The sequence below is a fragment of the Cebus imitator genome, unplaced genomic scaffold (assembly GCF_001604975.1).
Source record: "Cebus imitator isolate Cc_AM_T3 unplaced genomic scaffold, Cebus_imitator-1.0 Scaffold3, whole genome shotgun sequence".
Classification (NCBI taxonomy): domain Eukaryota; kingdom Metazoa; phylum Chordata; class Mammalia; order Primates; family Cebidae; genus Cebus; species Cebus imitator.
In genome coordinates, this window is record NW_016107318.1 from 14587417 (window position 1) to 14614115 (window position 26699).

Consider the following 26699-nt stretch of genomic DNA (forward strand, 5'->3'; position numbering starts at 1 on the left):
CCGCCTCCTGGGTTCAGGCAATTCTCCTGCCTCAGCCTCCTGAGTAGCTGGGATTACAGGCATGCGCCACCATGCCCAGCTAATTTTTTGTATTTTTAGTAGAGTCGGGGTTTCGCCGTGTTGACCAGGATGGTCTCGATCTCTTGACCTCGTGATCCACCCACCTCGGCCTCCCAAAGTGCTGGGATTACAGACTTGAGCCACCGCACCCGGCCCCCAAAGTTTTTATTTTTATGAAATACATTTATTTATTAAAGCTTTTTTAAACTAAATTTTTATTTTTTTACATCTGGTAAAAACATATCATTTTTTCTTTCTCTTTCAGTTCTAATGTGATAAATTACATGGTTACATTTTTCTGATATTGACCCATCCTTGTGTTCTTGGAATCAACCCTACTTGATCATTCTGTAGTTTTCTTTTTTGGCTGAGACTTTCCAAAACAAACTTTTTTTTTAGTAGCAGAAACGGTTTTAGGTTCTCAACAAAATTGAGCAAAGATATATATATATTGCATGTACTTCTGTCCCTACATGCGCATAGCTTCTCCTGATATCAAAATTCTGTATCAAAGGGGAACGTTGGTTACAATCGATGAACCTACACTGACACATCATTATCACCAAAGTCCATCTTACATCAGGGTCTATTCTTGGTGTTGTACATTTTGTGGTTTAGGCAAATGTATAATAACACGCATTCACTATTATAGTATCATACGGAGTTGTTTCACTGCCCTAAAAGTCCTCAGTGCTTCATTTATTCACTGCTCCGTTCCCCAGTGCTTGCAACCACTGAATCCTTTCTTCTAGCTATAGTTTTGCCTTTTCCACAAAGTCAATATATCTGGAATTATACAGTATGTAGCCTTTTCAGATTGGTTTCTTTCACTTAGTAATATGCATCTATCGGCCCTTCATATCTTTTCAGCGTTTGAGAACTCATGTGTTTTTACTACCAAGTAATATTTAATTATCTAGAAAGACCACCACTTATTTATCTATGCACCTACTGAATAATATCTTGTATTTTTTTCTCCAAGTTTTGGCAATTGTAGATAAAACACATAAACATTCACGTGCAGGTTTTTGTGTGGATACAAGTTTTGAGCTCATTTGGGTAAATACCAAGGGGTGGGATTGCTAGATCATATGGTAAGAGTATGTTTAGTTTTGTAAGAAACTTCCAATTTCTCCAAAGTGGCTGTTTCATTTTGCATTCCCATTAGCATTGAATGAGGGTTTCTGTTACTCTACATCCTTGCCAGCATTTTCTGTTGTCAGTGTTTTAGATGTTGGCCATTCTAGTAGGTGTATAGTGATATCTCATTGTTGCTTTAATTTGCAATTGTCTAATGACACATGATGTTGATCATCATTTTACGTGTTTATTTGCCATCTTCTTTGATGAGGTGTCAGTTGCATCTTTTGCTCATTTTTGATTGGTTGTCCAATTTTCTTAAGTTTTAAGTTGTTCTTTGTATATTTGGGATAACAGTGCTTTACCAAGTATGTCTTTTGTAAATATTTTCTGTAGTCTGTGTCTTTTCACTCTCTCAGTAGTGTCTGTCACAGAGCAGACATTTTAAATTCTAATGAAGTTCAGCTTATCAATTCTTTCTTTCATAGATCGTGTCCTTGGTCTTGTATCTAAAAAGTCATTGCCATACCCAATGTCATCTACATTTTCTCCTATATTATCTTTTGAAAGTTATATAGTTTTTCACTTTATAGTTAAGTCTGTGATGCACTTTGAGTTAATTTATTGTGAGGAGTTAAGGTTTATGATTCATTTATTTTTGCATATGAATGCCCAGTTGTTCCAGCACCATTTGCTGAAAAGACAGTCTTTGCTCCATGGTATTACCTTTGTTTGTTTGTAAAGATCACTTGAATATAGTTATGTTGGCCTATTTCTGGATTATCTATTCTGTATAGTTGATTTATTTATCTATTGTTTCACCAATACAGTGGGTGGGAGAAGACATCTTTGGTTTGTTCCTTATCTTAGTGGAAAAACTTCCAGTTTCTCACCAATAAATATGATGTTAGCTGCAGGATTTTTGCAGATTTTTTTTTATCAAGTAGTTGAAATTACCTTCTCTTCCTAATTTGCCAAAAGTTTTTAATCATGAATTCATGTTAGATTTTGTAAAATGCCTTTTCTGTATCTATTGATATAATCATCTGATTTTCTTCTTTAGCCTGTTGATATAATGAATTGCATTAATTGATTTTTTTCTTCTTTTTTTAAAATTAAAAAAATAGAGACAAGGTCTTGCTATTTTGCCCAGGCTGGTTTCAAACTCCTGGACTCAAGCAATCCTCCCACCTCAGCCCCCCAAGGTGCTGGGATTACAGGCATGAGCCACCATGAGCAGTCACATTAATGGATTTTTAAATATTGAACCAGCCTTGCATCCCTGGGATAAATCCCACCACATCTTGGTGTATAATTTTTTTTCATATATGGCTTGATTTGATTTGCTAATATTTTGTTGAAGATTTTTGTATCTATGTTCATGTGAGATACTGGGCTGCAGTTTTCTCTTCTTGTAATACTTTTAGTTTTGGTATTTGGGTAATACTGGCCTAATAGAATGAGTTTGGAAGTGTTTTCTCTGGCTCTATCTTCTGGAAGAGATTGTAGATAATTAGTATGATTTTTTTTTCCTTAAATGTTTGGTAGACTTCACCAGTGAACTCATCTGAGGCTAGTTCCTTCTGCTTTGGAAGGTTATTTATTATTGATTCAATTTTGTTAATAGATATAGACCTATTCAAATTGTCTATTTCTTTTTGTGTTAATTTTGGCAGATTGTGTCTTTCAATGAATTGGTCCATTTCATCTAGATTATCAAATTTGTGGGTATAGAGTTGTTCATAGTATTTGATTATTATTCTTTTGATGTCCATGAGATCAGTGATGATAGCCCCTTTTTATTATATTGGTAATTCTCATCCTCTTTCTCTCTTGTTTTTAGTTAACCTGGCTGGAATTTTTTTTTTTTTTTTTTTTTGGGGGGGAGTTTTGCACTGTTGCCCAGGCTGGAGTGCAGGGGCACAATCTTGGCTCACTGCAACCTCTACCTCCTGGGTTCAAGTGATTCTTCTGCCTCAGCCTCATGAATACCTGGGACTACAGGCACACACCACCATGTCCAGCTAATTTTTTTTTTTTTTTCAGTAGAGACAGGGTTTCACCATGTTGGCCAGGATGGTCTTGATCTCTTGACCTCGTGACCCGCCTGCCTCAGCCTCCCAAAGTGCTGGGATTACAGGCATGAGCCACGGTGCCTGGCCCCTGGCTAGAAATTTTATCAATTTTACTGATCTTTTTAGAGAATCAGCTTTTGGTTTCATTAATTATATTCCAGTTTTGAATTTCATTGATTTCTGCTCTAATTTTTATTATGATTACTATTTGCTTACTTTGGGGTTGTTCAATTCCTTTTTTTTTTTTTTTTTTTTNTAGTTTCCTAAGGTGAAAGCTTAGATTATTGATTTTAGACCTCTCTTTTTTTCTAATATATTCATTCAATGTTATAAATTTTCCTCTAAGCACTGATTTTGCTGCATTCCATAAATTCTGATGTTTTATATTTATTTTCATTTAGTTCAAAATATTTTAAAATTTTTCTTGAGACCTATTCTTTGACCGATGTGTTATTTAGAAGTGTGTTGTTTAATATCTATTTTGGGATTTTACAGCTATCTTTCTGTATTGATTTCCAGTTTATTTCCCTTGTGGTCTGGGAGCAGACTTGCATGATATCTATTTTTTTTAATTTGTTAAGGCATATTTTATGGCCTAGAATATGGTCTGTCTTGGTGAAGGTTCCATGTGAGCATGAGAAGAATGTGTATTATGCTGTTGTTAGATGAAGTTGGCTACAGATGTCAATTATGTTTAGTTGATGTCAACTATGTCTTTAATGATTTTCTGTCTGCAGCCTTTGTCCCGTCTGTGGGGTCTGTCCATTTCTGACACAGTGGTCTTGAAGTCTGACTGTGATAGTGGATTCATCTATTTCTCCTTGCAGTTCTACCTGCTTTTGACTCATGCATTTTGACTGTTGTTGTTAGGTCCATACACATTAAAGATTGTTATGTTTTCTTTGAGAGTAAGATTCCATTATCATTATGTAATGCTCTTCATTACTACTGATAACTTTCTCTGCTTTGAAGTCTGTTCTGTCTGAAATTAATACAGCTACTCCAGCTTCCTTTTGATTAACGTTAACGTGGCATATCTTTCTCTATTCCTTTATATTTGCTCTATATGTGTCTATTTTTTAATTTGTTGATTTATTTTTGAGACATAGTCTCCCTCTGTCTCGCCGGCTAGAGTACCGCAGCGCGATCTCGGCTCACTGCAGCCTTCACCTCTCAGGTTCAAGCGATTCTCCTGCCTCAGCCTCCCAAGTAGCTGAGATTATAGGTGTGCCCCACCATGCCCAGCTATTTTTTGTATTTTTAGGAGGGATAGAGTTTCACTGTGTTAACCAGACTGGTCTTGAATTCCTGACCTCAAGTGATCCGCCCTCCTCAGCCTCCCAAATTGCTGGGATTATAGGTGTGAGCCACTGTGCTGGCCTATATGTCTATATATTTAAAGTTGGTTTTGTTTGTTTCTTTCCATCGCATGAAATATATTTTCCCATCCCTTCACTTTCAGTCTATGTTTGTCTTTTCAGGTAAAGTGAGTTTCTTGATAGACAACTATAATTGGGTCTTATTTTTTATCCACTTTGACTTTGTTTTGTAATTGGTGTTTTTAGTCCCATGATGTTCACAAAAACTTGATGGAGTTGAAGTAATATGTACTACGTGTTACTGTTTTCTATTTGTTGCCTTTGTCATTTGTCCCTTGTTTTGTTTTTCATTCTTTTTCTGCCATTTGTGATTTTAATGGATCAGTTTATATTATTTCATTTTCTGCTATTTTTTTAGTATGTCAGTTATATTCCTTTTAAAATTTTTTTAGTGCTTTCTTTACTGTTTGCAACCTACATTTACAACTAATTCAAATCCCCTTTCAAATAACAACATACTGCTTCATGGGTAGCAGAAATACCTTAAAATAGCAAAAGAATCCAAATTCCTCCCTCCTATCCCTTGCTGGGATTCATTGCTGTCATTCATTTCACTTATATATAAGCATACATAGGCATTTATAATACACAAACATATGTAATCAAATACATTGTTATCATTATTGTTTTGAATAAACTGCCACCTGTTTGATTAATTAAGAATAAGAATAAAGTTTGCATTTTACCTTCACTTATTTCTTTGTTGATGTTCTTCCTTTTTCTATGTAGTTGCAAATATCTGACCTATCTCATTTTCCTTCTCTCTGAAAAGCTTCATTTCATATTTTTCACTAGGCAGTTCTGCTGGCAACAAATTTCTTCAATTTTTGTCTGAGAAAGTCTTTATTTCTCCCTCACTTTTGAAGGATAATTTCACAGGGTATAGACTGCTAGGTTGGTGGGCTTTTTTCTCTCAATATCTTAAATATTTTACTCTACTGTCTTCTTGCTTGTATGGTTTCTTTTTGAGACAGAGTCTAACTTGGTTGCCTAGGCTGGAGTGCAGTGGTGTAATTTCAGCTCCCTGCAACCTCCGCCTTCCAGGTTCAAGTGATTCTCCGGCCTTAGCCCCCTAAGTAGCTGGGATTACAAGGCTCATGCCATCATGCCCAGCTAATTTTTGTACTTTTATTAGAGAGAGGGTTTCACCATGTTGGTCAGGATGGTCTCGAATTCCTGACCTCAGGTAATCCACCTGCCTTGGCCTCCCAAAGGGCTGGGATTACAGGAGTGAGCCAGTGTGCCTGGCCTGCATGGTGTCTTTGAAGAAGTTAGATGTCATTCTTAACTTTGCTCTCATATAGATAAGTTTTCTTTTTCCTGTGGCTTCTTTGAAGAGTTTTTCTTTATTTTGATTTTCTGCAGTTTGAATGATGTACATAGGTATAGTTTTTTTTGTGGCTGGAGGGTGGCATTTACCCTGTTTGGTGTTCTTTAAGCTTCCTAGGTCTGCGGTTTGGTGTCTGACATTAATTTGAGAAATTCTATTCATCATTGTTTCAAATATTTCTTTTCTTTTTTTTTTTTATTATCTTCTGGTATTTCCATTATGTGTATGTTACATCTTTTGCAGTTTTCCCACAGATTTCATATATGCTGTTATGTTTTTTCAGTCTTTGTTCTCTTTGCTTTTCAGTTTTAGCAGTTTCTATTGACATATCTTCAAGCTCAAAAACTCCTCCCCCAGATATGTCTATTTCATGAATCACCCATCAAAGACATTCTTCATTTCTGTTACACTGTCTTTGATCTCTAACATTTCTTTTTTGCTTCTTTCTTAGGAATATCATCTCTCTGGTTACCCTGCCCTTCGTTTTTTGCATGTTTTCTACTTTATCTCTGAGAGCCCTTAGCATATTAATCATAGTAGTTTTAAATTCCTGATCTGATAATTCCAACATCCCTGCCATATCCAAGTGTGGTTCTGATGCTTGCTGTGTCTCAACAAACTGTTGTTTTGTTGTTGTTTGTTTTTGCCTTTTTGTATGCCCTACAATTTTTTCTTGTAAGGTGGATATAATTTGCTGAGTAAAAGAATCTGCAGTAAATGGGCTTTAGTAATGTGGTAGAAAGGTGTGGGGAGAGAGAAAGCATTCTATAACCTTATGATTAGATCCCAGTTTTTTTGGTGAGCCTTTGCCCCTGGACTGGGAACTTCACAGTGCTTATCAGTTTTTCCACCCCGCTTAAGTGGGATAGGATGGCTACAGTGGGCTGGAGTTGGGTATTTTCTTTCTCCCACCTAGAAGGCTAGAGAGGATTGGGTTGGGTATTTCCTCTCCCTCTACACAGAAGGCCAGACCAGGATGGAATTGGATGTATTCCTCTCATCAGGTTGGTGAGGCTCTGATAGAACTCCAATAGTTTAGCCCTGTTAAAACAGTTTCTTTGGAGGGCAGACCTTGTTAAGAACAGAATGCCCTGGTGTTTTTGGTTTTTTTTTTTAGAAAGAGTCTTGCCCAGGCTGAAGTGCTGTGGTGTGATCTTGGTTCACTGCAATCCCTGCCTCCCTGGTTCAAGTGATTTTCTTGCCTTAGCCTCCTGAGTAGCTGGGATTACAAGTACACACCACCACGCCCAGCTAATTTTTGTGTTTTCAGTATAAATGGAGTTTTGCCAGGCTGGTCTCAAACTCTTGACCTCAAATGATCCGCCCACCTTGGCCTCCCAAAGTTCTGGGATTACAGATGTGAGCCACTGCATTTGGTCAACTCTGATGCATTTTGTAACAGTTCCTTTTTCCCTCCCCCTGAGAGAAACATGGGGAATTTTTCTTATATTCACTGTGAGAAGCTGGTGAAGCTCCCCCTTTTTTGGTTTTGAGACAGTCTCACTCTGTCACCCCTGCTAGAGTGCAGTTGTGTCCTCTCAGCTCACTGCAACCTCCGCCTCCTTGGTTCAAGTGATTTTCCTGCCTCAGCCTTCCAAGTAGCTGAGATCACAGGCACGCACCATCACACCGACTAATTTTTGTGTTTTTACTAGAGATGGGGTTTCACCATGTTGGCCAGGCTGGTTTTGTACTCCTGACCTCTAGTGATCCACCTGCCTTGGCCTCCCAAAATGTTGGGATTACAGGTGTGAGCCACCGCACCCAGCCCCTGCTCAAGTTCCTTAAGGTGAAACTCATAAAACTGTGAGGACTGATCCCCAGTGGAGATTTTAACTCTCAGATGTGTCTGTTCTGAGCCTCCAGCAGTTTGTGAGTTACAGTTCAGGTTTTCCTACCTCAGCACTGATTCCCATGAAGTTTTCTGCTTGGGGATTTTTGCTATGGTAATTTATGATTCTCTGCATTTGCCTGTCTAACCCTTCAATTTTCCGGGCAGTGGCTTGCCACACAGCCTCACTTTTCTCATAGGTCAAAGAAAAATTGTTGATTTCCCGTTCGTTGAGTTTTTACTTGTTATTATGATAGAATGATGACCTCCAAGGTGCCTTAGATACTAGGCTGGAAACTGAAAGTATCACCACTAATTTTTTTTTTTTTTTCTTTTGAGATAGAATCTCACTCTGTTGCCCAGGCTGGTGTGCAATGGTGTGATCTCAGCCCACTGAAACTGCCGCCTCCCAGGTTCAAGTGATTCTCCTGCCTCAGCCTCCCGAGTAGCTGGGACTGCAGGCACGTGCCATGCTGCCCGGCTAATTTTTGTATTTTTAGTAGAGACAGGGTTTTGCCATGTTGGCCAGGCTGGTCTTGAACTCCTGACCTCAAGTGATCCACCCATCTCAGCCTCCCGAAGTGCTGGGAGGCATGAGCCACTGTGCCTACCTCCACTAATTTTTAATACATGTGTTGAATTCGAATCTCTCGTTCATTCAGGTTATGTGTCAATGTTCATAAGTGATTTAAGCAATAACTTTTCTTGTACTATCTTTATCTGGTTTTAATATCAAAGTTAAATTAGCTTTAGAAAATGGGTTGTACAGCTTTATTTATATTTTTTATAGCAACTTGAATTAACATTGAATTCAGAGTTCAGTTGTAAAACAATTTGGAACTGGGGCTTTTTTGGAGGTCAGGTTGTATGGAAATAGTTTTTTATTTTTTAATTTTTTTTCTTTTTTGAGGCAGAGTCTTGCTGTGTTACCCAGGCTGGAGTTCAGTGGCACGATCTTGGCTCACTGTAATCTCTGCCTCCCGGAATCAAGCCATTCTCAGGCCTCAGCTTCCCGAGTCATTGGGACTACAGGCATGCACCACCATGCCTGGCTAATTTTTTGTATTTTTGTAGAGACAGGGTTTCACCATATTGGCCAGGCTGGTCTGGAACTCCTGACCTCAAGTGATCTGCCTGCTTTGGCCTCCTAAAGTGCTGGGATTATGGGCATGAGCCACTGCGCCTGGTCTAAGTTTTTAATTCTTATTTCAACTTCTTTAATAGTTATTATTTAAGTGGTTTTGTTTGTTTGTTTGTTTGTTTTTTAGACAAAGTCTCTCTCTGTCGCCCAGGCTGAAGTGCAGTGGTGCCATCTTGGCTCCTGGGTTCAAGCAATTCTCTGCCTTAGCCTCCCTAGTAGCTGGGATTACAGGCACCCACCACTATGTCCAGCTAATTTGTGTATTTTTAGTAGAGATGGGGTTTCACCATCTTGGCCAGGCTGGTCTTGAACTCCTGACCTCATGATCCACCCACCTGGGCCTCCCAAAGGGCTGGGAATACAGGCATGAGCCACCATGCCCGGCCTATTTAAGTTTTAAAAATATTTTTTGTGTCAATTTTAGCTTAAACATTTTTTAACCTTAGGTTTATTTCATCTAGGTTCTAAAGTTTGCTTTTACTAGGAGAAAATATTCCTCTCTCTTATTTTGCTTGGTGTTTTATTTGCATCTTCTTTCTCTCTTTTATCCTAGTTGTGCTGATCAGAGGCTTATCTATTATATTAGGCTTTTAACAAATGAACTTTAGGTTTTATCAATCATTTGTATTGGATTTTAAATATTGCTATTGCCTACTTTATTAATTTCTATCTTTACCTTTATTGTTTCCTTACATCTTGTTCCTCTGAATTTATTACCTAAGTTCTCTCTCATTTTAATTTTTTTAACTTTCATTTTAATTGATTAATTAATTTATTTATTTTGAGATGGAGTCTGACTCTTGTTGTCCAGGCTCGAGTATAGTGCCACAATCTCGGCTCACTGCAACCTCTGCCTCAGCCTCCAAGTAGCTAGGTCCACGCCACCACACTCGGCTAGTATTTGTATTTTTAGTAGAGATGGGGCTTCACCATGTTGGGAAAGCTGGTCTTGAACTCCTGACCTCAGGTGATCCACCTGCCTTGGCCTCCCAAAGTGCTGGGATTACAGGTATCAGCCACTGTGCCCAGCCAGTTCTCTCTCATTTGTAAATGATAGTTTAGCTGGATGAACACTTCCAGATTTAAAGTTATTTTCTTTCTTCCATTTGAAGATGTTACTTTATTACATTTTTATATGTTTTGTTATTGACATATCTAGTATCCTTTTGATTCTCATTCCTTCGTAGGTGACTTGCTTTTTTCTCTCTAAATATTGTTATACTTTTTTCTTTGGCTTTAAGGTCCTTACACTATGATAAAATGAAAAGTGCTGTTGAGTTTAGCACTCTCAGGCCTTTCCACTTGAGATCTTATGTCTTTCTTTCATTCTGTAATATTCTTGATCACCAGTCTTCGAATATTTGTTCCCTTCCATTTTTTTCCTCTTCTCTCATTCCTTTTAGATGGTTGATGTAACTTCTATTTCTGTTCTTTTCGTGTTTTAATTTTTCTCATCTTTCAATCCCTTTACCCATTTTTTTACACGTTCTGGAAGAATTCCCTCCCGAGTCTTCCTCTCACTAATTTAATCTTCACATCAGTCCTCTCTGCTATTCATCCCACTGGCTGAGTTAGTTGTTTCAATAAACTTTTCTTGCATCCTTTTAAATATATTGAAGTTTGTATGCTGGAAAAGATAGATGTAATTGACCACTCTCAGACAAAAGTAAAATACTATTCTAGCAAAATGTTCAAAGTACATTAAGACCTAATATGAAATGATGTTTGAAGAATGTAGTGCTACTGGAGTTTAAGAGATGGAAACAACTAAATGTGTTTGTTTTCTAAATAGACAAAGTATATGAGAAACTTCAAAGGTTTAAAAAAAAATTTTTTTGCCATTATTTGTTGCTATAAAACACTGAAGTCATTTTCTTTAATGACTCTTTGAGGTTATTCTAATAAAACATGCTTTTTTTCCTTTTCTTTGTTTTTTGAGACAGTGTCTCACTCTGTCACACAGGCTGGAGTGAAGTGGCATGATCTTGGCTCACTGCAACCTCCACTTCCATGGTTCAAACCATTCTCGTGCCTCAGCCTCCCAAGTAGCTGGGATTATAGGCGTGCACCATTACACCGAGCTAATTTTTTTTTTTTTTTTTTTAGTAGAGACAGGATTTTGCCATGTCGGCCAGGTTGGTCTCAAACTCCTGGCCTCAAGTGATCTGCCTATCTCGGCCTCCAGAGTGCTAGAATTACAGGCATGAGTCACCACACTTGGGCTAAAACATGCATATTTAAGAGTGAATAAGCAATCTGTTTAATTTCACATAAAAAGCCCCTAAACATTCCATCTGACTCTGTTTGGGTTTTCTTCATAACTACCTGTTTCCGATTCATATTTTGGTATTCTCTCTTATCTTTCTAAGGACATTTTTAATATTTATTCTAATCTTTTGTATTATCTGTTGGATTAGTTCTGTTTCCTATGATACTGGTTTGTTGCCTGTCATTCCTAGGGCTTGTGGTCTTCACATTTGTCCTGATATTTTCTTTTGGGATCATGTTTTACTTTCTTTGATTGGTCAGCAACCTTGGCTTCTCTTTTTCTATGGGGAGAGGAGTCTAAGTTCAGCTGTAGCTCACGGTCCTCCAGGTATGTTTAGGGTAGGTAGGAGGGGCTTTTCAGCTGGAAAGCTCCAGTCAGAGATCCCGCAGTGATACAACCTGAGCTCTTCCTGTCCCCAGGCGCCCCTTAGGCATACACATACCTCCAGAATCAAACTAGTACCTCTATGGTAGGGTCTGCTTTTCATGAGGGAATTGGGCTATTATTCTTGTTTGAAACTGCCAGGCCCATGGGATGGGTGGCAGGAAAAAATGCTGAAGGGCCAGCCAGCTCACAGGCACTCTGCTGCTGGCTCTCCTCCCCAGTGAGCTTCCAGGGGTTCCTTGACAGTGACTCTGCCCACTGTCCAGAATTTCCTACCCCATCAGGGAGATACCTGGGCAGTGATCACAACAGGACAACAAGGGAAATAATAAAAAACAAGTAGAAAGCTCCCTTGGTCCTCCCGGCCTTGTCACTATTCCCCATCAGGGGGAACTCAGCCATCCATACCCTATCTCAGCAGCATCTTCAGGGCCAGGTTTGGTGGTAGAGCCTGTAGACTCTGTCCTGGCCATCTTGTCAGGAACTGGGATTCCCAGCAACGGTTCCTTGTCTTCACTTGCCTTGGTATTTGATGTCCTGGTTATGCTATGGGCTTTTTGTTTTTTGGGTTTTTTTTTGAGAATAAAATTTACTAATTCAGCAAGTATTTATTGAACACTATGGTTTGCAAGATGCTTTGCCACGTATTGAGGTAAAATAGCCAAAGAGCCTTTCTAACCACTGCTTTCTCTGGAATTAGCTAAACAAATCAACTTGGCATTGCCGAGGGTTTGTTGGTCTCTGAGTCACCACACTTGCCAGGAACCAGCCTAGAATTTCCTCTTTCATGATGTTTGCTGGGGCATGTTCTCTCCTTCAAAAATCTGCTAACAACTCACCTTCTTCCTGTCATCTTTCAAAATTATTCCTTCAGCCTCAATCATTCCATTTCCCATCTCCATTTTCACTGAGAGCTTCTGTATGAAGTTATAAAGTTCATAAGGAATTTGGAAAAAGTCCTCACCCAAGGCTGGTCTGGTTTTCCATGTAGCTCTGCTACTATTGGATGTATGATCTTGGCTCAGTTACTTCACCTACTAGGGCCCCAGTCTCTGCCATCTCTGTGAGCCTGTGTTTATGACTGTATTGGCTTCTGACTCTTCCTGTAGTTTCAAGAGCTCTTGAGTAAAAGAGCTGGGTCTTTGAAATATTTAATACATTTTACTTGTTGATTGGTAGGTCTAGCATACATTTCTTTTTTTTTCTTTTTCTTTCTTTTTTTTTTGAGACAGGGTCTCTCACTCCGTTGCCCAGGCTGGAATGCCGTATGATCTTGGCTCACTGCAACCTTCGCCTCCCAGGTTCAAGAGATTCTCCTGCCTCAGCCTCTTGTGTAGCTGAGACTACAGGCACACGCCACCATGCTTCCCTAATTTTTGTATTTTTTGCTAGAGATGGGGTTTCACTGTGCTGGCCAGGCTGGTTTTGAACTCATGGCCTCAAGTGACCTGCCCGCTCAGCCTTTCAAAGTGCTGGGATTACAGGCATGAGCCACCATGCTCGGCCCCGGCCTTTTTTTTTTTTTTTGAGATAATGTCTTGCTCTGAAGTACACGATCTGTGCATCAACCCCATTCTTATCATTCCATGACCAATGGTCCTCTGTCCACTCTCAGAGGATGAAGCCTTCCTCTTGCTGCTCTGGGTCACTGGCTCCTCATCATCTCCCATCTCCCCAGGGACTTTATTTATCTCCCCATCTCCTTTGTCTTCAACTTCTTCCTCATCCCTAGTTCTTCTTTTCAAGTCTTGTGCCTGCTCAACTCTCACTTTAAAACAAATCCTCGCGCCTGCACACCTGCTCTCCTTCACCTGGCTAGCACCACTTTCTCTCTCCATACTTGGTAAGCATGCCGCCACCCCTCCTGGCCTCCTCTCCAAGTGCATGTTTTGGCTCTTCTCTATTCTTAGAGCCCCCATGCATACCTCTAACCTCACGCTTATTCTACTGTACTGCACTTGTTTATATGTCTGACCCTCCCTCTTTACTAAATATAAGCTGAGGACCTCAACTGTATCTTTAACCTACGGGCGGATTCCAATTGTCTATAGTAGATGCTCAAACATAACAAAGTAGAAGTGAACTCTAGCATGATGATTGTGGCATTTGAGAAGCTGTTACCAAATCTAACTAAGGAACCTGGAATGGGACCAGAGCATGCATGAGGTTTAAAACCTCAAGACCCATCTACAGTGACGTTTGAAGAAACAAGTCATTTTGATATATTGCATTTTAAAAACAGCAGAATAGAACCACAGAATTCACTTTAAAAATTACATATGCAGTACTTAGCCACTGAAGAACAAATTTTTAAATATAAAACGCAAAAGGGAAGAAAAATAACTTGTAATTCCAGATGTAGAGATGATTTCTGTTAACATTTCCATCTATATTCAACTAGACTTTCTTTTTAACCCTTCAAAAAATATGTGCTCATGTAAATGTTTATGCATTTATTTATTTTTAGATAGAGTCTCACTTTGTCACCTAGGCTGGAGTGCCGGGCACGATCATAGCTCACTGCAATCTCAACCTCCCGGCCTCAAGAAATCCCTCCACTTCATCATCCCAAGTAGCTGGGACCACAGGTGTGAGCCACCACACTTGACTAATCTTTTTCTTCTTCTTTTTTTTTTTTTTTTTATTTTTTGAGATGGAATTTCCCTTTTGTTGCCCAGGCTGAAGTGCAGTGACACAATCTCAGCTCACCACAACCTCCGCCTCCTGGGTTCAAGTGATTCTCCTGTCTCAGCCTTCAGAGTAGCTGGAATTACAGGCATGTGTCACTACGCCTGGCTAATACTGTATTTTTAGTTAGAGATGCGGTTTCTCCCATGTTGGTTAGGCTGGTCTCAAACTCCCAACCTCAGGTGATCTGCCTGCCTCAGCCTCCCAAAGTGCTGGGATTACAGGCATAAGCCACTGCGCCTGGCCCTAATCTTTTTATTTTTTTGTATCTTTTTCCATATGTTGGCCAGGCTGGTCTGAAAATTCTAGGCTCAAGCAATCCTCTCAACTTGGCCTCCCAAAGTGCTGGGATTAGAGCTGTGAGCCACTGCACTGGGTGTAAATATATATTTAAAATGGCATCATCTCATATACACTTTTAAAATCTTACCTTTTCACTTGTAATGTATATTTGTCCATGTGAATAAAAACATAGCTACAACATCCCTTTATTGTTGGTATAAAATTAAGGCAGGTGAGGGTCATGATGAGTTTAATCAGTCCATTCTTTACTATTATACACTTAGGTTGTTTATGATGTTTCTCGATTTCAAACAAATTTTCAACAGATATCTTTGTACTTATATTTTTAAGCACTTATCCTATGCTATGCTGAGTATACATTTCTAAGGCTAAAATTTCCTAGTCAAAAGATAGAAGTTGGCCAGGTGTGGTGGCTCATGCCTGTAATCCCAGAACTTTGGGAGGCTAAGGCCGGCAGATCAGGTCAGGAGTTCGAGAACAGCCTGATCAATATAGTGAAACCCCGTCTCTATAAAAAATATAAAAATTAGCCTGGCATGGTGGCAGGCACCCTTGTAATCCCACCTACTCGGGAGGCTGAGACAGGGGAATTGCTTGAACCCGGGAGGCAGGAGGTTGCAGTTAGTCGAGATCGTGCCACTGCACTCCAGCCTGGGTGACAGAGCGAGACTCCATCACCCCACCCCAAAAAAAAGTGAAGGATATTAGTTTACATTTAAAGTTTGTTACATATTGCCAAGTAGCTCTCCAGTAAGTTGTACCAGTTTACACACTCACTAGCAATGTACAGAGTACCATTTTCCCACACCCTCACCAACATAGGGTACGCTCATTCTACCTACTGTTTCTCTCTGATTTGGTTTCTCAGGTTTTCTCAAAATTTGTATCTCATTGATTGCTGGTAAACATTTTCATATCTTTATTGCTCCTTTTATACTTTTTTTTGAGTTGCCTGTTCATATTCCCTAGTCTCATATATTTGAAAAAGTTATATAAATAGAAATATACATAAATATATAGATATATAGAAATCAACCCTCCCTCTGCTAAAAATGTGATTTTTTTTTACATTGCTATTTGTATTTTACATTGCTATTTGTATTTTTACATTTAAAATACATTTGTATTTTAAAGCTTTATTTATGATGTCTTTTAAAAAATCTATTTTACTATGCATGAAGTTGAAGTGTTTTTCTCTTTAGCTAGTACTTTTTTTTCCTTCAAGGTTCCTGCTTTAGGTGTCTTCCATACATGAGACAGAGATTACCAGTTGCCTACAAACACCTTCTCCTCCTCACTTTTAGCAAGGGAGCATTGCTGCCTTAGTATATTTTTGAGCCTCTTTTGCAGCTGGGCGTGATCAGGTTACCAGTAGGCTGATGAATGCAAGTGTTGTTGTGAGACCTGGGATGAAGCTCCTTAAGAGTAAGGGCTGAGCCCTTCTTTTCCTTTTCTGCTGTCTAGAAGGAAATAGCTAGAGCCTTGGCAGCCATCTTGGACCATTTCCATCATGAGGATGAAAGCCAGACTTGGCAGAGGGAACAGAAAGGAGCCTAGAGTCCCGATGGCGTCATGGCACTGTCACACCAGCCCTATGCTGTCTACCTCTGGACTTCTCTTTTTTTGAGAAAATAAATAAGCTCCTATAGTCAGGCCTTTGGTAAGAACAACCCTAATTCCAAGAGAAATTCCTAACTCATACATCAACCCAAGGTTATATGTATATAATATGTATACTGTTTACTTGTGTATATATATATGTGTGTATATATATATATATATACACACACACACACACATTAATATTTACCTGTATTTTCTTCTAAGTATTTTATCTACTACTTTATCTCTATGTGTACAGATATATGACTGAAAAGATATATAACTAAGATTTAACAGTGTATATTAAGTAATAGTATTTTGGTAGAGACTTTTTCAAAATGAAGATTACTAAACCCACTGGTAGATAAATCATTATACTGAATTTTATGGAAGGATCTAATTACAGAGTTTTAGTCTATTAGGCATTTTTTGAATTTAGGCCAATGAACTTGATATGGAATTCTTTCATAATACAGATCTTGATAAATAGGATTAATATCAATTTTCTTGTCTAATCATGAGCTTTTATCCTGAGAAGTTAATTTTCAGAGAATATGACTATAAAATGTGAGACTATATCTCGTTGGGAATTTTTTGATAAAGGTAATTGGATACATGTCTAAACTTGCGCAATAAAGGGCGATGGTTAAACAAAATTTTACTAGAGTTTAGAGTCAGAATTTCAATATTATTGGTTATATTTATTTATTTGTTTTTCATGAAGTGGGGAGGGTCTCACTGTGAGGCCCAGACTGGCATGGAACTCCTGGGCTTAAGCAACCCTCCCCACTCATGCTCCTGAGTAGCTGGGACTATAGGTACACACCACCATGCCCAGCTTTGGTTTTAAAATGTTTTGACTGTAGGTGTAAAATGTTTTCTAAAACTTAACATGTATTACTCCTGCTTCTATAAAAGCTGGTCAGGTATTGGTGTTCCATTTAATGTAACTAGTATTTCCTTAACTACAATGTATTAAATACCTGCTATGGATTAATATTTAGTTTCAAAATGAATCTACGAGACAGGTAATATAATTTCTATTTTAGAGAGGAGTCACTGAAGCTCAGAGGTGTTCATTCACTTGTCCAAGGCTACTCATAGGCTGACTGGGGAAAAAAAAAAAGCCTCTGAAAGCTTTTGACTCCAAAGCCTGAACTCCTAGCTACTCATTTTTGGCCCTGGGCTGGGCCTGTAGAACTTAAGAGAGGAGTAAGGCACAGTTTCCCACAGACAATGTCAAGGAAGAATTAGAACTTACCTGCCCCACATAGGTTTGTTATGTTAATACGAGTGGGCAGAGAACTGCCTTTTGAATTTGCTGCAGACACAGCCACAGTCCAACTTCCGGTTCTAGGAATGACTGTGGACCAGGAGGTGTGTCCTGTGATGTTCTGTGTTACGGCTTTCCCTCCTGTCAGCTCCTGCAAGGTCACCTCATAGTGGTGAATTTTTCCTCTTGCCTCTGAGATGCTCAGATTCTGTAACAAGACACATTTATTCACTGTCTACTCCCAGACAAGATCACTGATACTCTGTGCCTGGACCTCATGGGTCCAGATGTAGCAGGCAGCTACACTGAGTGACCTTTTTATTCATATCATCTCAAGTGCCCTGCTACACACGTTTATGCAACACCCACCTTTCCCTCCCTGCCATTTAGGAAATAAAAAAATCAGTTAATGTTTTTTAAAGATAATTCTTAAGAACACATTGATTTTCCTTTTTTTGCTTTAAAATTAAACTTACTAATAGTAGACAGCTTGGTCACCTCCAATGGAACCAGTGTAGAATCTGAACTCAGAAGATCTGGGTTTGAGTTCCAGCTCTACTGATAACACAGTCCAAGGGCAAGGCACTCAACCCCCGAGCCTCTATTTCTAAACTTGTAGATCACACGCGCACAAATAACCTTTCCTATAGAAAGTGCACTGCTGCTCAAGACATTAAACAGAAGATTTTCAAGAGCTAAACTAGTAAAATCTTCACTTACTGAATTGAATTAGCCATCTGTACTGGGAAACTGAGACACTGTTCATAAACGTGTGACTAACAGCTTTTGGAAATGCAAAAATTTCAATTGAGATCATTTGGGAGCAATCCCAGAAAGTAAGCAGAGAACTAATTATTTGTATTATAACCCTGTTTTGACAAGGACCATGGGAAACAGAAGCATAGAATACGAAGAGTTGCCAAGTCTAGCACTGGTAGTGCCCATCCATGCCTAATGCAAGGAGAGGAAGGCTTGCTCACCAGACTTAAGAGCTACAGTTTTCTTGGCAAGGCTGTCCCTTCCATGAGTGGGGGCCTCCAGCTGCCTTTGCTGAAAGACACCCTGTAGTCAGCAAATGCCCTTGCTCACCGAGAACTCTTCTAGTAATTTGGTTTCCTATGTCATTTATCTTTCAGGAAAGGCTGGGCTAACGTGAACATCTGGTTCACTTATAATTTGTATTTTTCACTTTAAGTGAATAAATTGGCCTTCTGATTATAATTTGGCTTCTGAAACAATTAGCATACTGGGAGAGAAGGTTCCGATCTGCTGACTCAAGCTTTCTGGTTGGCCCTACAGCTGCATTTTTTGCTGAAATTAATCCAAGAGCATCTAGTTTTTTATATTTCCATTTCTGGAAGCTTGGTTAATGCAGGTCCATTCCAGTGACTCTTCTGGATCCAAAAGGCCCAAAACTAGATCTTAAACTATGGTCAGTGCCCCAGGAGGATGCCACATTGCCGTGGGCCTTTGTGTGGGCGTTCTGTCCTTGTCTAAAGTCAGCTTTTCAAACATCTGTCACAGCTGATCTCATAGGCCTGTTGTATGGATTAGAATAAGCAAGTGCTTTTTAGAGTAGGATGTTCTAAACTATTATTATTAAATATGCCCTTTGTCAGAGGAGAAAAACAACACATTAAAGCAGATTCTGGTGAAGGAAGGCCATCCCCTCAGCTATCTCTCACTCCATCCTTCCCTATCTGTCTCTTCTGCAAGTCCAGAGATAGGACTGTTACTCCACCCGCCCCCCAATTTTTCCAGCTCTAAAGCACTTCCCAAGAGTTAACTGAGCTCACAAAAGTCTTCTTTCTGGCCAAGGACCCAAGAGGCTTCAGTCCCACTCCAACATTGCAAAGCAGTCTTTATCACCTCGCTCTCACTGTCCTTCATAGACCTCCCAGAAATCTCATTTAATACAATAGTAAAGTGCTGAAGGAAGGGGTGAAATGTTATCTTGGATCCAGTGACTGTGCGTAGTGACTGCTGTGAAAATCTAGCTGATCACAGCAAGCTAGTAAACAGGGGTGTGGCTCTGAAGGATCATGCAGATTTCAAGAGGGCATGGAACGAGACTCTTACATTTTCCCCTTTGCATCTCGTACTTTAGAGTTGAAAATATCAGTGAAAAGGTGGGAATGGGATGGAAGTAGTTGGAGAAGTAAACATGGTATCCTATGAGCTAGGCTGATATAAAATGTAGAACTCAATTTCTGGAATAAGGATTATCCTTTCTTAGGTAATTGGTCTCCTTAACCAAATTGAAAAACAACCCTAACTGGTCCAACAGGGTCCATGGGACAAAAACTTCAATGAGCCAATAGGAAAACAGATATTTAGCTGCTTAGTCTCCTGAGGCAACTGAAAACAGTATAATCAGTTTAGGGTTTTTTTTTTTTTTTAAAGCAACATAAAGTTTGCAAATGGTGTATGTAGTCCATCACTCCTGGAATATGCCTTGCCCTGATGGAAGGGAATATCACCAAGAAACCACCAAACTGGAAGTATCTACAGATTAACAATTAATTCAATGATTCATTTTATAAGTAGGAAAACGGGGGACATGAAGTGACTTGTTCAAGGCCATGGACAGATGAAGAAGGGAGGCACAGAATCCAGAGTTCTCGACTTCTAGGCCTGTGTTCCCTCTGTTATGACATGCTACTACCTATATAGACAAGCCTGAGACAGTGAACTGGTAGGTGTGGGCAGGTGCATTTGATAGTTGAAATCCCCAGCCACCCTTCCAGCCACACATTGCAAAGCAACTTCTCTACTTGTGAGGTTTGATACATTCTGACATGTAGCACCAACAGCCAGCATGAGTTCATCAGTTTGGGGAGGGTGGAGACTGAGAATCCCTTTTTTTCTAGAACTAGCAGGTTCTGACTCACGGGAGACAAACTGTGAGCTCAGAACTGCAGATGGGAGGAGCCTGCCGACTCTTCCCAGACCAACTTATTTGTATGCTGGTGCTGTTGGTTTGAGTGAATGATAAAGGAGAGACCAACATTTATTGGGCCATACCGTGAGCCAGGAGCTTTATGTTTAATGTCCCATTTAGCTCTTATAACTCTCCATTCTGATGAGGATGTTGAAGCTTGGGGAAGTTAAGGAACTGTTTCAAATAGTCCCCACAGAAATGTCCTGTGAGATTTTAGAGTGCCCTCTGGTGGATGTGAGAGAAGTGCGTGCTATCCGGAACGTGTCTGGTATCCCTGGGAGTGTCTCCAAGGCAAGACCTGCAACGTCTTGTACCTTCTCTGGCAGTGCCGAGAATGGGTCTCAGGCCAGTGTTGCTACTGTCATTGTCACCTTCTCCCATTGGTAAGAGTATGCTATAAAGGAACCACCGTCCCATTGCCTCCCTCCTTCAGTTTTCTTTCTGCTCTGCCCTGTGGGAAAAGATTTAAACTTCTTATGGAAAGCCTTTCGGATTTGGCTTTGAGAACTGAGGAGTGAACAGCTCTCTCAGTAAACCTACTGTAAGAGTTCTGCTGCCTGAGAAAGCTTTCAGCATTAAAAAACATGGTAAATCTAATCCATGACAGGACAAAATCCGGTACATTTCAGAATGCAATGCATCTGTTTTTATTTTTAATTAAAGATCTATTGGAGGAGGGGTGTCTCCATGAATTGATAAATCATTTCTTCTTAAGATTTAAAAAAAATACTGAATTTGTCATAAAGCAATGTTCGACTTCTGAACTTCCTCTGATGCAAATAATCAAGAAAAAAACTGTCAGCGCTTAGCCTGTATCAAAGAAGAGGGCCTATAATTTTGACCTTAGAAAGCTGGGGGAATCTGAACACTATTAACCACAGCTTCTCTTTCTTTTGATTTTGGCTTTGGAATACTGCTGACTTTGATTTTTTCTTATTAGAACGGATCTTTTGCTTTCTTGCTGTACCACGTGGCAGCTGTATGACCTTGGGCAAATTATTTTCCCTTTTTGAGCCTCAGTGCCCTTATCTATAAAATGTAGGCTTATTGGAGCCTTCAATGAGTTAAGGGAGGTAAACTTCTTTAAAGCAGATTTAAAGAGTGCTTGGCACATGTTAAGACTCTTGGTGACTCCCCTTCTCTCAGTTACTCTAAAGTAATATAGAAATCATCATGACTGGCACTTTTGCTAATATACTTACATTACTCTTCTACCAGTCTATGAAGAGCTAGGTTATCTTGACTCGGCTTATTCTCCAGTTCTATACAGAAGTCTCACCAATGCCATTCAGTTGGTTACAAAATACATGTAATGTGAGTTTTTTTGTGGGCATCTTGATTTTAGAACTCATGACTGCCTTCTGTAACTCCAGTCCAAAATGAAGAAGTGATTCAAAAGACAACCCTGAGCCATGCACAGTGGTTCATGCCTGTAGTCCCAGCACTTTAGGAGGCCAAGGTGGGTGAATCACTTGAAGTAAGGAGTTCGAGACCAGCCTGGCCAACATGGTGAAACGCCCTTTCTACCAAAAATACAAAAATTAGCTGGGCATCATGGTGCATGCCTATAATCACAGCTACTCAGGAGGCTGAGGTGGAAGAATTGCTTGAACCCAGGAGGCAGAGGTTGCAGAGAGCTGAGATGGCACCACTGCATTCCAACCTGGGTGACAGAGTGAGACCCTGTCTCAAAAAAAAAAAAAAAGACAACTCTCACCTGGACATTTTAAAAAACACTGCATAGAAATTGTCTGTCTCAGGATCTATTTTCCCACTAGCACCCTCAATGTCATGCGCAATGTTTGCCTCATAACAATAACTGATCACACTTTTCACAACGATCTCATTAATCTTGACAACAGCTTCATGTGATCTGCACTTTACTCATGAGTAAAATAAGGAACAGAGAGTGTAAGTACTTTGCCCAAGGACACCCGGCCAATAAGTAGTGAAGCTGGAACTTGAACCCAGGTGGCGCAGCTCTACCAAGAGGTGAGGTTTTAACTGCTGCAGCATGCTAGCACTTCCTAGATACTCCCCAGTGTTCTGCTATACTGAACTGATTTAATTGAGAGTCAAACCTCTCCATGGCGACCCTGGCATAATGACTTCTATTTTGTTTGGCAGCTGGAAAAACAGAAAAATAAGAGAAACTGTTATGAAAGCAAAACTTTAAAATGCCCTTCCCATCTCTGCTTTCTATCTCCTGTTGATTCTTGGCTACCTACTCTCTTATTGTTTGCACTGGCCGCATTCTGCTATCCAACCCAAATTCCCTACTTTCAGCTGGTATAACATGTGACTAGGAAGCAAGGAAAAGCAGCCCTTTCTTTCCGAAAATATCTTTGGCAAAGCTGTGCCAGCCTGTGATGGGCCAGGATTGGGAAGGGGGAGATAGAGTTGAATATTACAACAAAACAATCTAAATTGTACCATCTGCTGCTTTTGTATTTAAATATTGATTCTGGGATTGGATAGCTCCTACAATTTTATAAATGCCCCAAGCTCCTGGCAGCTAATCCTCACTACAGATTTGCAATAGACCTTGGTCCTACATCAATATAAATCAGGTCCCAAATAATACTTTCCACTTTTAACAAGTTTTTTCATTTGAGGAGGCCAAAGAATGTATCACTTTGGTGCAATGTGATATAGGTTGGAATATTCTTTTTTTTTTTTTTTTTTTTTTTTTGAGTTAATATTTTTTTTTTTTTTTTTTTTTTTTTTTTTGAGATAAGAGTTTCGCTCTTGTTACCCAGGCTGGAGTGCAATGGCGCGATCTCGGCTCACCGCAACCTCCGCCTCCTGGGTTCAGGCAATTCTCCTGCCTCAGCCTCCTGAGTAGCTGGGATTACAGGCACGCACCACCATGCCCAGCTAATTTTTTGTATTTTTAATAGAGACGGGGTTTCACCATGTTGACCAGGATGGTCTCGATCTCTTGACCTCGTGATCCACCCACCTCGGCCTCCCAAAGTGCTGGGATTACAGGCTTGAGCCACTGCGCCTGGCCGGAATATTCTTTCTATCAAAGAGAAATGCAAGGAAAAAGAGAGAAACCAAATGCACTGAATATGCTGTTCCTTTCACAACAGTCTCTCTGAGGCTGTGCCGTAAATTGGTTTACAGGGCTTGCTCTCATCTCTTTCTATCGTCTGTGATTTGAGGGTAGCTGTTTGTCAAAATGAATTACCTTGTATCATAAATAAAAAACATCAAATCTTTTCCTCACTTTTGAAACCAAGAGTTTTCTTTCTTTCTTTTTTTTTTTTTGGAAATGGAGTCTCACACTGTTGTCCAGGCTGGAGTGCAGTGGCGCAATCTCGGCTCACTACAACCTCCACTTCCCAGGTTCAAGCAATTCTCCTGCCTCAGCCTCCTGAGTAGCTGGATTTACAGGCATATGCCACCATGCCCAGCTAATTTTTTTGTATTTTTAGTAGAGACAGGGTTTCACCATGTTGGCCAGGCTGGTCTTGAACTCCTGACTTTAGGTGATCCACCCACCTCAGCCTCCCAAAGTGCTGAGATTACAGGCACGAGCCACTAGGCTTGGCCTGAGATTTCTTAACTCTCTCTGTATTGCTTTCAAAACACAGGAGCTGCACTGTTGAATGTGGGAGGGAGCCCCTAGCTGCAGGAAGCCATGGAGCTCTTGAAACATGGCTAGTCCAAACCAAGATGTGCTACTGTCTGGAGGCTGAACTCATAATCAATGTGCCCTTACTGGCACTGAGTAGACACACCAGTTTTTGAAGATTTAGCAGAATAAAAAGGTTATACAATATCTAAATAATTTAAAAAATTGATTACATGGTGAAATTACAATATTTTGGATCTACTGGGTTAGATAAAATGTATTATTAGACAGAGAGCCATGGCTCATGCCTGTAATCCCAGCACTTTGGGAGTCCAAGGCGGGTGGATCACTTGAAGCCTGGAGTTTGAGACCAGCCTGGCCAACAAAGGCAAAATCTTGTCTTTACTAAAAATACAAAAATTAGCCAGGCGTGGTGGTGCCTGCCTGTAATCCTAGTAACGTGGGAGGCTGAGGCCCCTGAATCACTAGAACTTAGGAGGCGGAGGTTGCAGTGAGCTGAGATCGCACCACTGCACTGCAGCCTGGGCAACAGAGGGAGACTCCATCTCAAAAAAAAAATTATTAAAATTAATTTCACCTGTTTCTTTTTACATTTTAAAATTTGTCTATATAAAAATTTTTAATCATGCATGTGGCTCACATTTGTGGCTTGCTTCTATTTCCATGGAACAGTGCTTCGCTAAAGTAATCCTTTCCATGTCAAATCCATAGAGGGGGCCCTCTCTGATTGCTCACCACTCCCCCACTCCACTGGGCGAGGCCAACCATCATCCCTTCGGCTGAACCTGGAACTGCCCCCTAATACCCCAGTGTCCTCAGCATCCTGCTCCTACTCCTGTCCTCTTGCTGGACTGTGAGCTCCAGGACATGAGGACTGGATTTGTCTTGTTCACTTTCATATCCCAGCTACGCAGGAGCTTTCATATATTTGTTTGAATGAATGAATGAGCTTAACATGAGTATTTCTCTTCCAGACTCATGGCCTCAAACAAATTTCAGAAAGTTTGTGATTTGCTATGATCAAGATAATGAGAGGACACTAAATAAACTATAGAAAGGCTAATGTGGCTTTTACTTGGTTCTCATATCTTTTTCATATACATAGGAAAGGTGGTTTTCTTAGAAGACACATGCTGTTTTAATTAGAAAAGAAGTATATTGGAATCATGGACTGAGATGCTTAATTAAAGCAAAGTACACAGTATAACACAGTATAGGAGAGGAGAAAGGAAGTTTGAGGGAGAGGATTGCTAAAAGCCCCCTTTTGTAAAGGGGTCTAATCCTGGGGCTGTTTGTGATCAAGCAACATTTTTTACTTTTATTGCATTTGTGGTTTTAATAATACCCAGGTGTCTTTGTTTCATTTCATAGATTAGGCTGTACTTTTTGGCTTGAACATTGAAATTATTTGTCCTCTTAAAAATAGCTATGGGCCAGGTGTGGTGGCTCACGCCTGTAGTCCCAGCATTTTGGGAAATTAAGGCGGGCAGACTGCTTGAACCCAGGAGTTCATGACCAGCCTGGGCAACATGGTGAAACCTGTCTCTGTGACAAACAAAGATTAGCTGGGCATGGTGAGGCAGGCCTGTAGTCCTAGCCACTCAGGAGGCTGAGGTGGGAGGATCATTTGAGCACAGAAGGTGAAGGCTGCAGTGAGTTGAGATTGTGATACTGCACTTCACCCTGAGAGACCTATCTCAAACAAGCAACAACAAAAAACGCTATGATTTTAAAAAGTAGGACAAGATATTTTTGAGAAAATGGTACTTGGAGGAGAAAATATGGCACGGGAAAAGGAGTGACAAACCATAACAAAGCAAAGGTCTCCACCAACACCCTCACACACTGACACCTGCTCCATTCATACACACACACATACGTACTTACACATTCACACACTCCTCACATGCACCCATACTCCCACACCTTCCACACACTCACACACATCCTTACACTCACATCCATTCACACCCACACTCACCCACTCCCACTCTGCCCCCCCGGGGCTGCACCCAGTCAGCACAGACTTGTTCTCCTCTAATGTCAACATTCTACAAAAGTGAAAGGTCGTCTCACATTTCCCCATATGTAAAAGAAACGTGCTCTCACTTTGTTCACAAGCAAATGGGGTTTTACTTGGGGCTTCCTTTGATGCCAAGACATGAAATTCTCTTCCTTACAGTGGTGGGTGTTTCTTGCATTTGGTTTCCCAGAGTTGCTCAAAGCAAAAAAAAAAAAACTACTAAACCCACCACACATGTCCTTGCTCCCTTTCCTCAGTGAGGTATGACTTGGGCCCTATCACAAAGCGATCTGGCTGCAAAGTTTTCCTGCTAGCCTGACACTTAGATGAGTCCCTTTACCAGGGCACTCTCCTGAATTCCCAAGCTGGTGTGAGGAATCCCTGTTAGAAGCTGGGATAAGAGTGGACTCAAATCACCTGAAATCCCCTCACTGGAAATCACCTCTTGACACTTGAGTTTCTGTGTTTTAAAATGTGGAGTGAGACTACATGCCAGTTAAATCCTTTGGCTCTAGAGGTCTATAACTCTGTGCTTCTGTGGTCCAAAGCACAACTGCTCAGTAATTCTGGTCAGTGTTTCCATCCCCCCATCTCCAATTGAGTGGCCTGTTCGGGGCCACTGAAGAAGCCCAGGTTTGACAGAAAAGGACTGCATCCTGTGACAGTTTAGGACTGGATTCAACTTTCGTTGGGGAGCCACTGAGACTAGAGAGTCACTG

The 26699-nt window shown here is 40.3% G+C and overlaps 1 protein-coding gene across 3 annotated transcripts in view; it reads right to left on the reverse strand.

The window, feature by feature from the left end:
• The window catches only part of IL12RB2 (interleukin 12 receptor subunit beta 2), an 88888-nt gene that overhangs the window by 30572 nt on the left and 31617 nt on the right, over positions 1 to 26699 (reverse strand). For all 3 annotated transcript variants that reach the window (XM_037739930.1, XM_037739928.1, XM_017532331.2), the window contains one exon: positions 17404 to 17623. In XM_037739930.1, coding sequence (XP_037595858.1) covers positions 17404 to 17623 — 220 coding nt within the window. The remainder of the gene's footprint in view (positions 1 to 17403; positions 17624 to 26699) is intronic.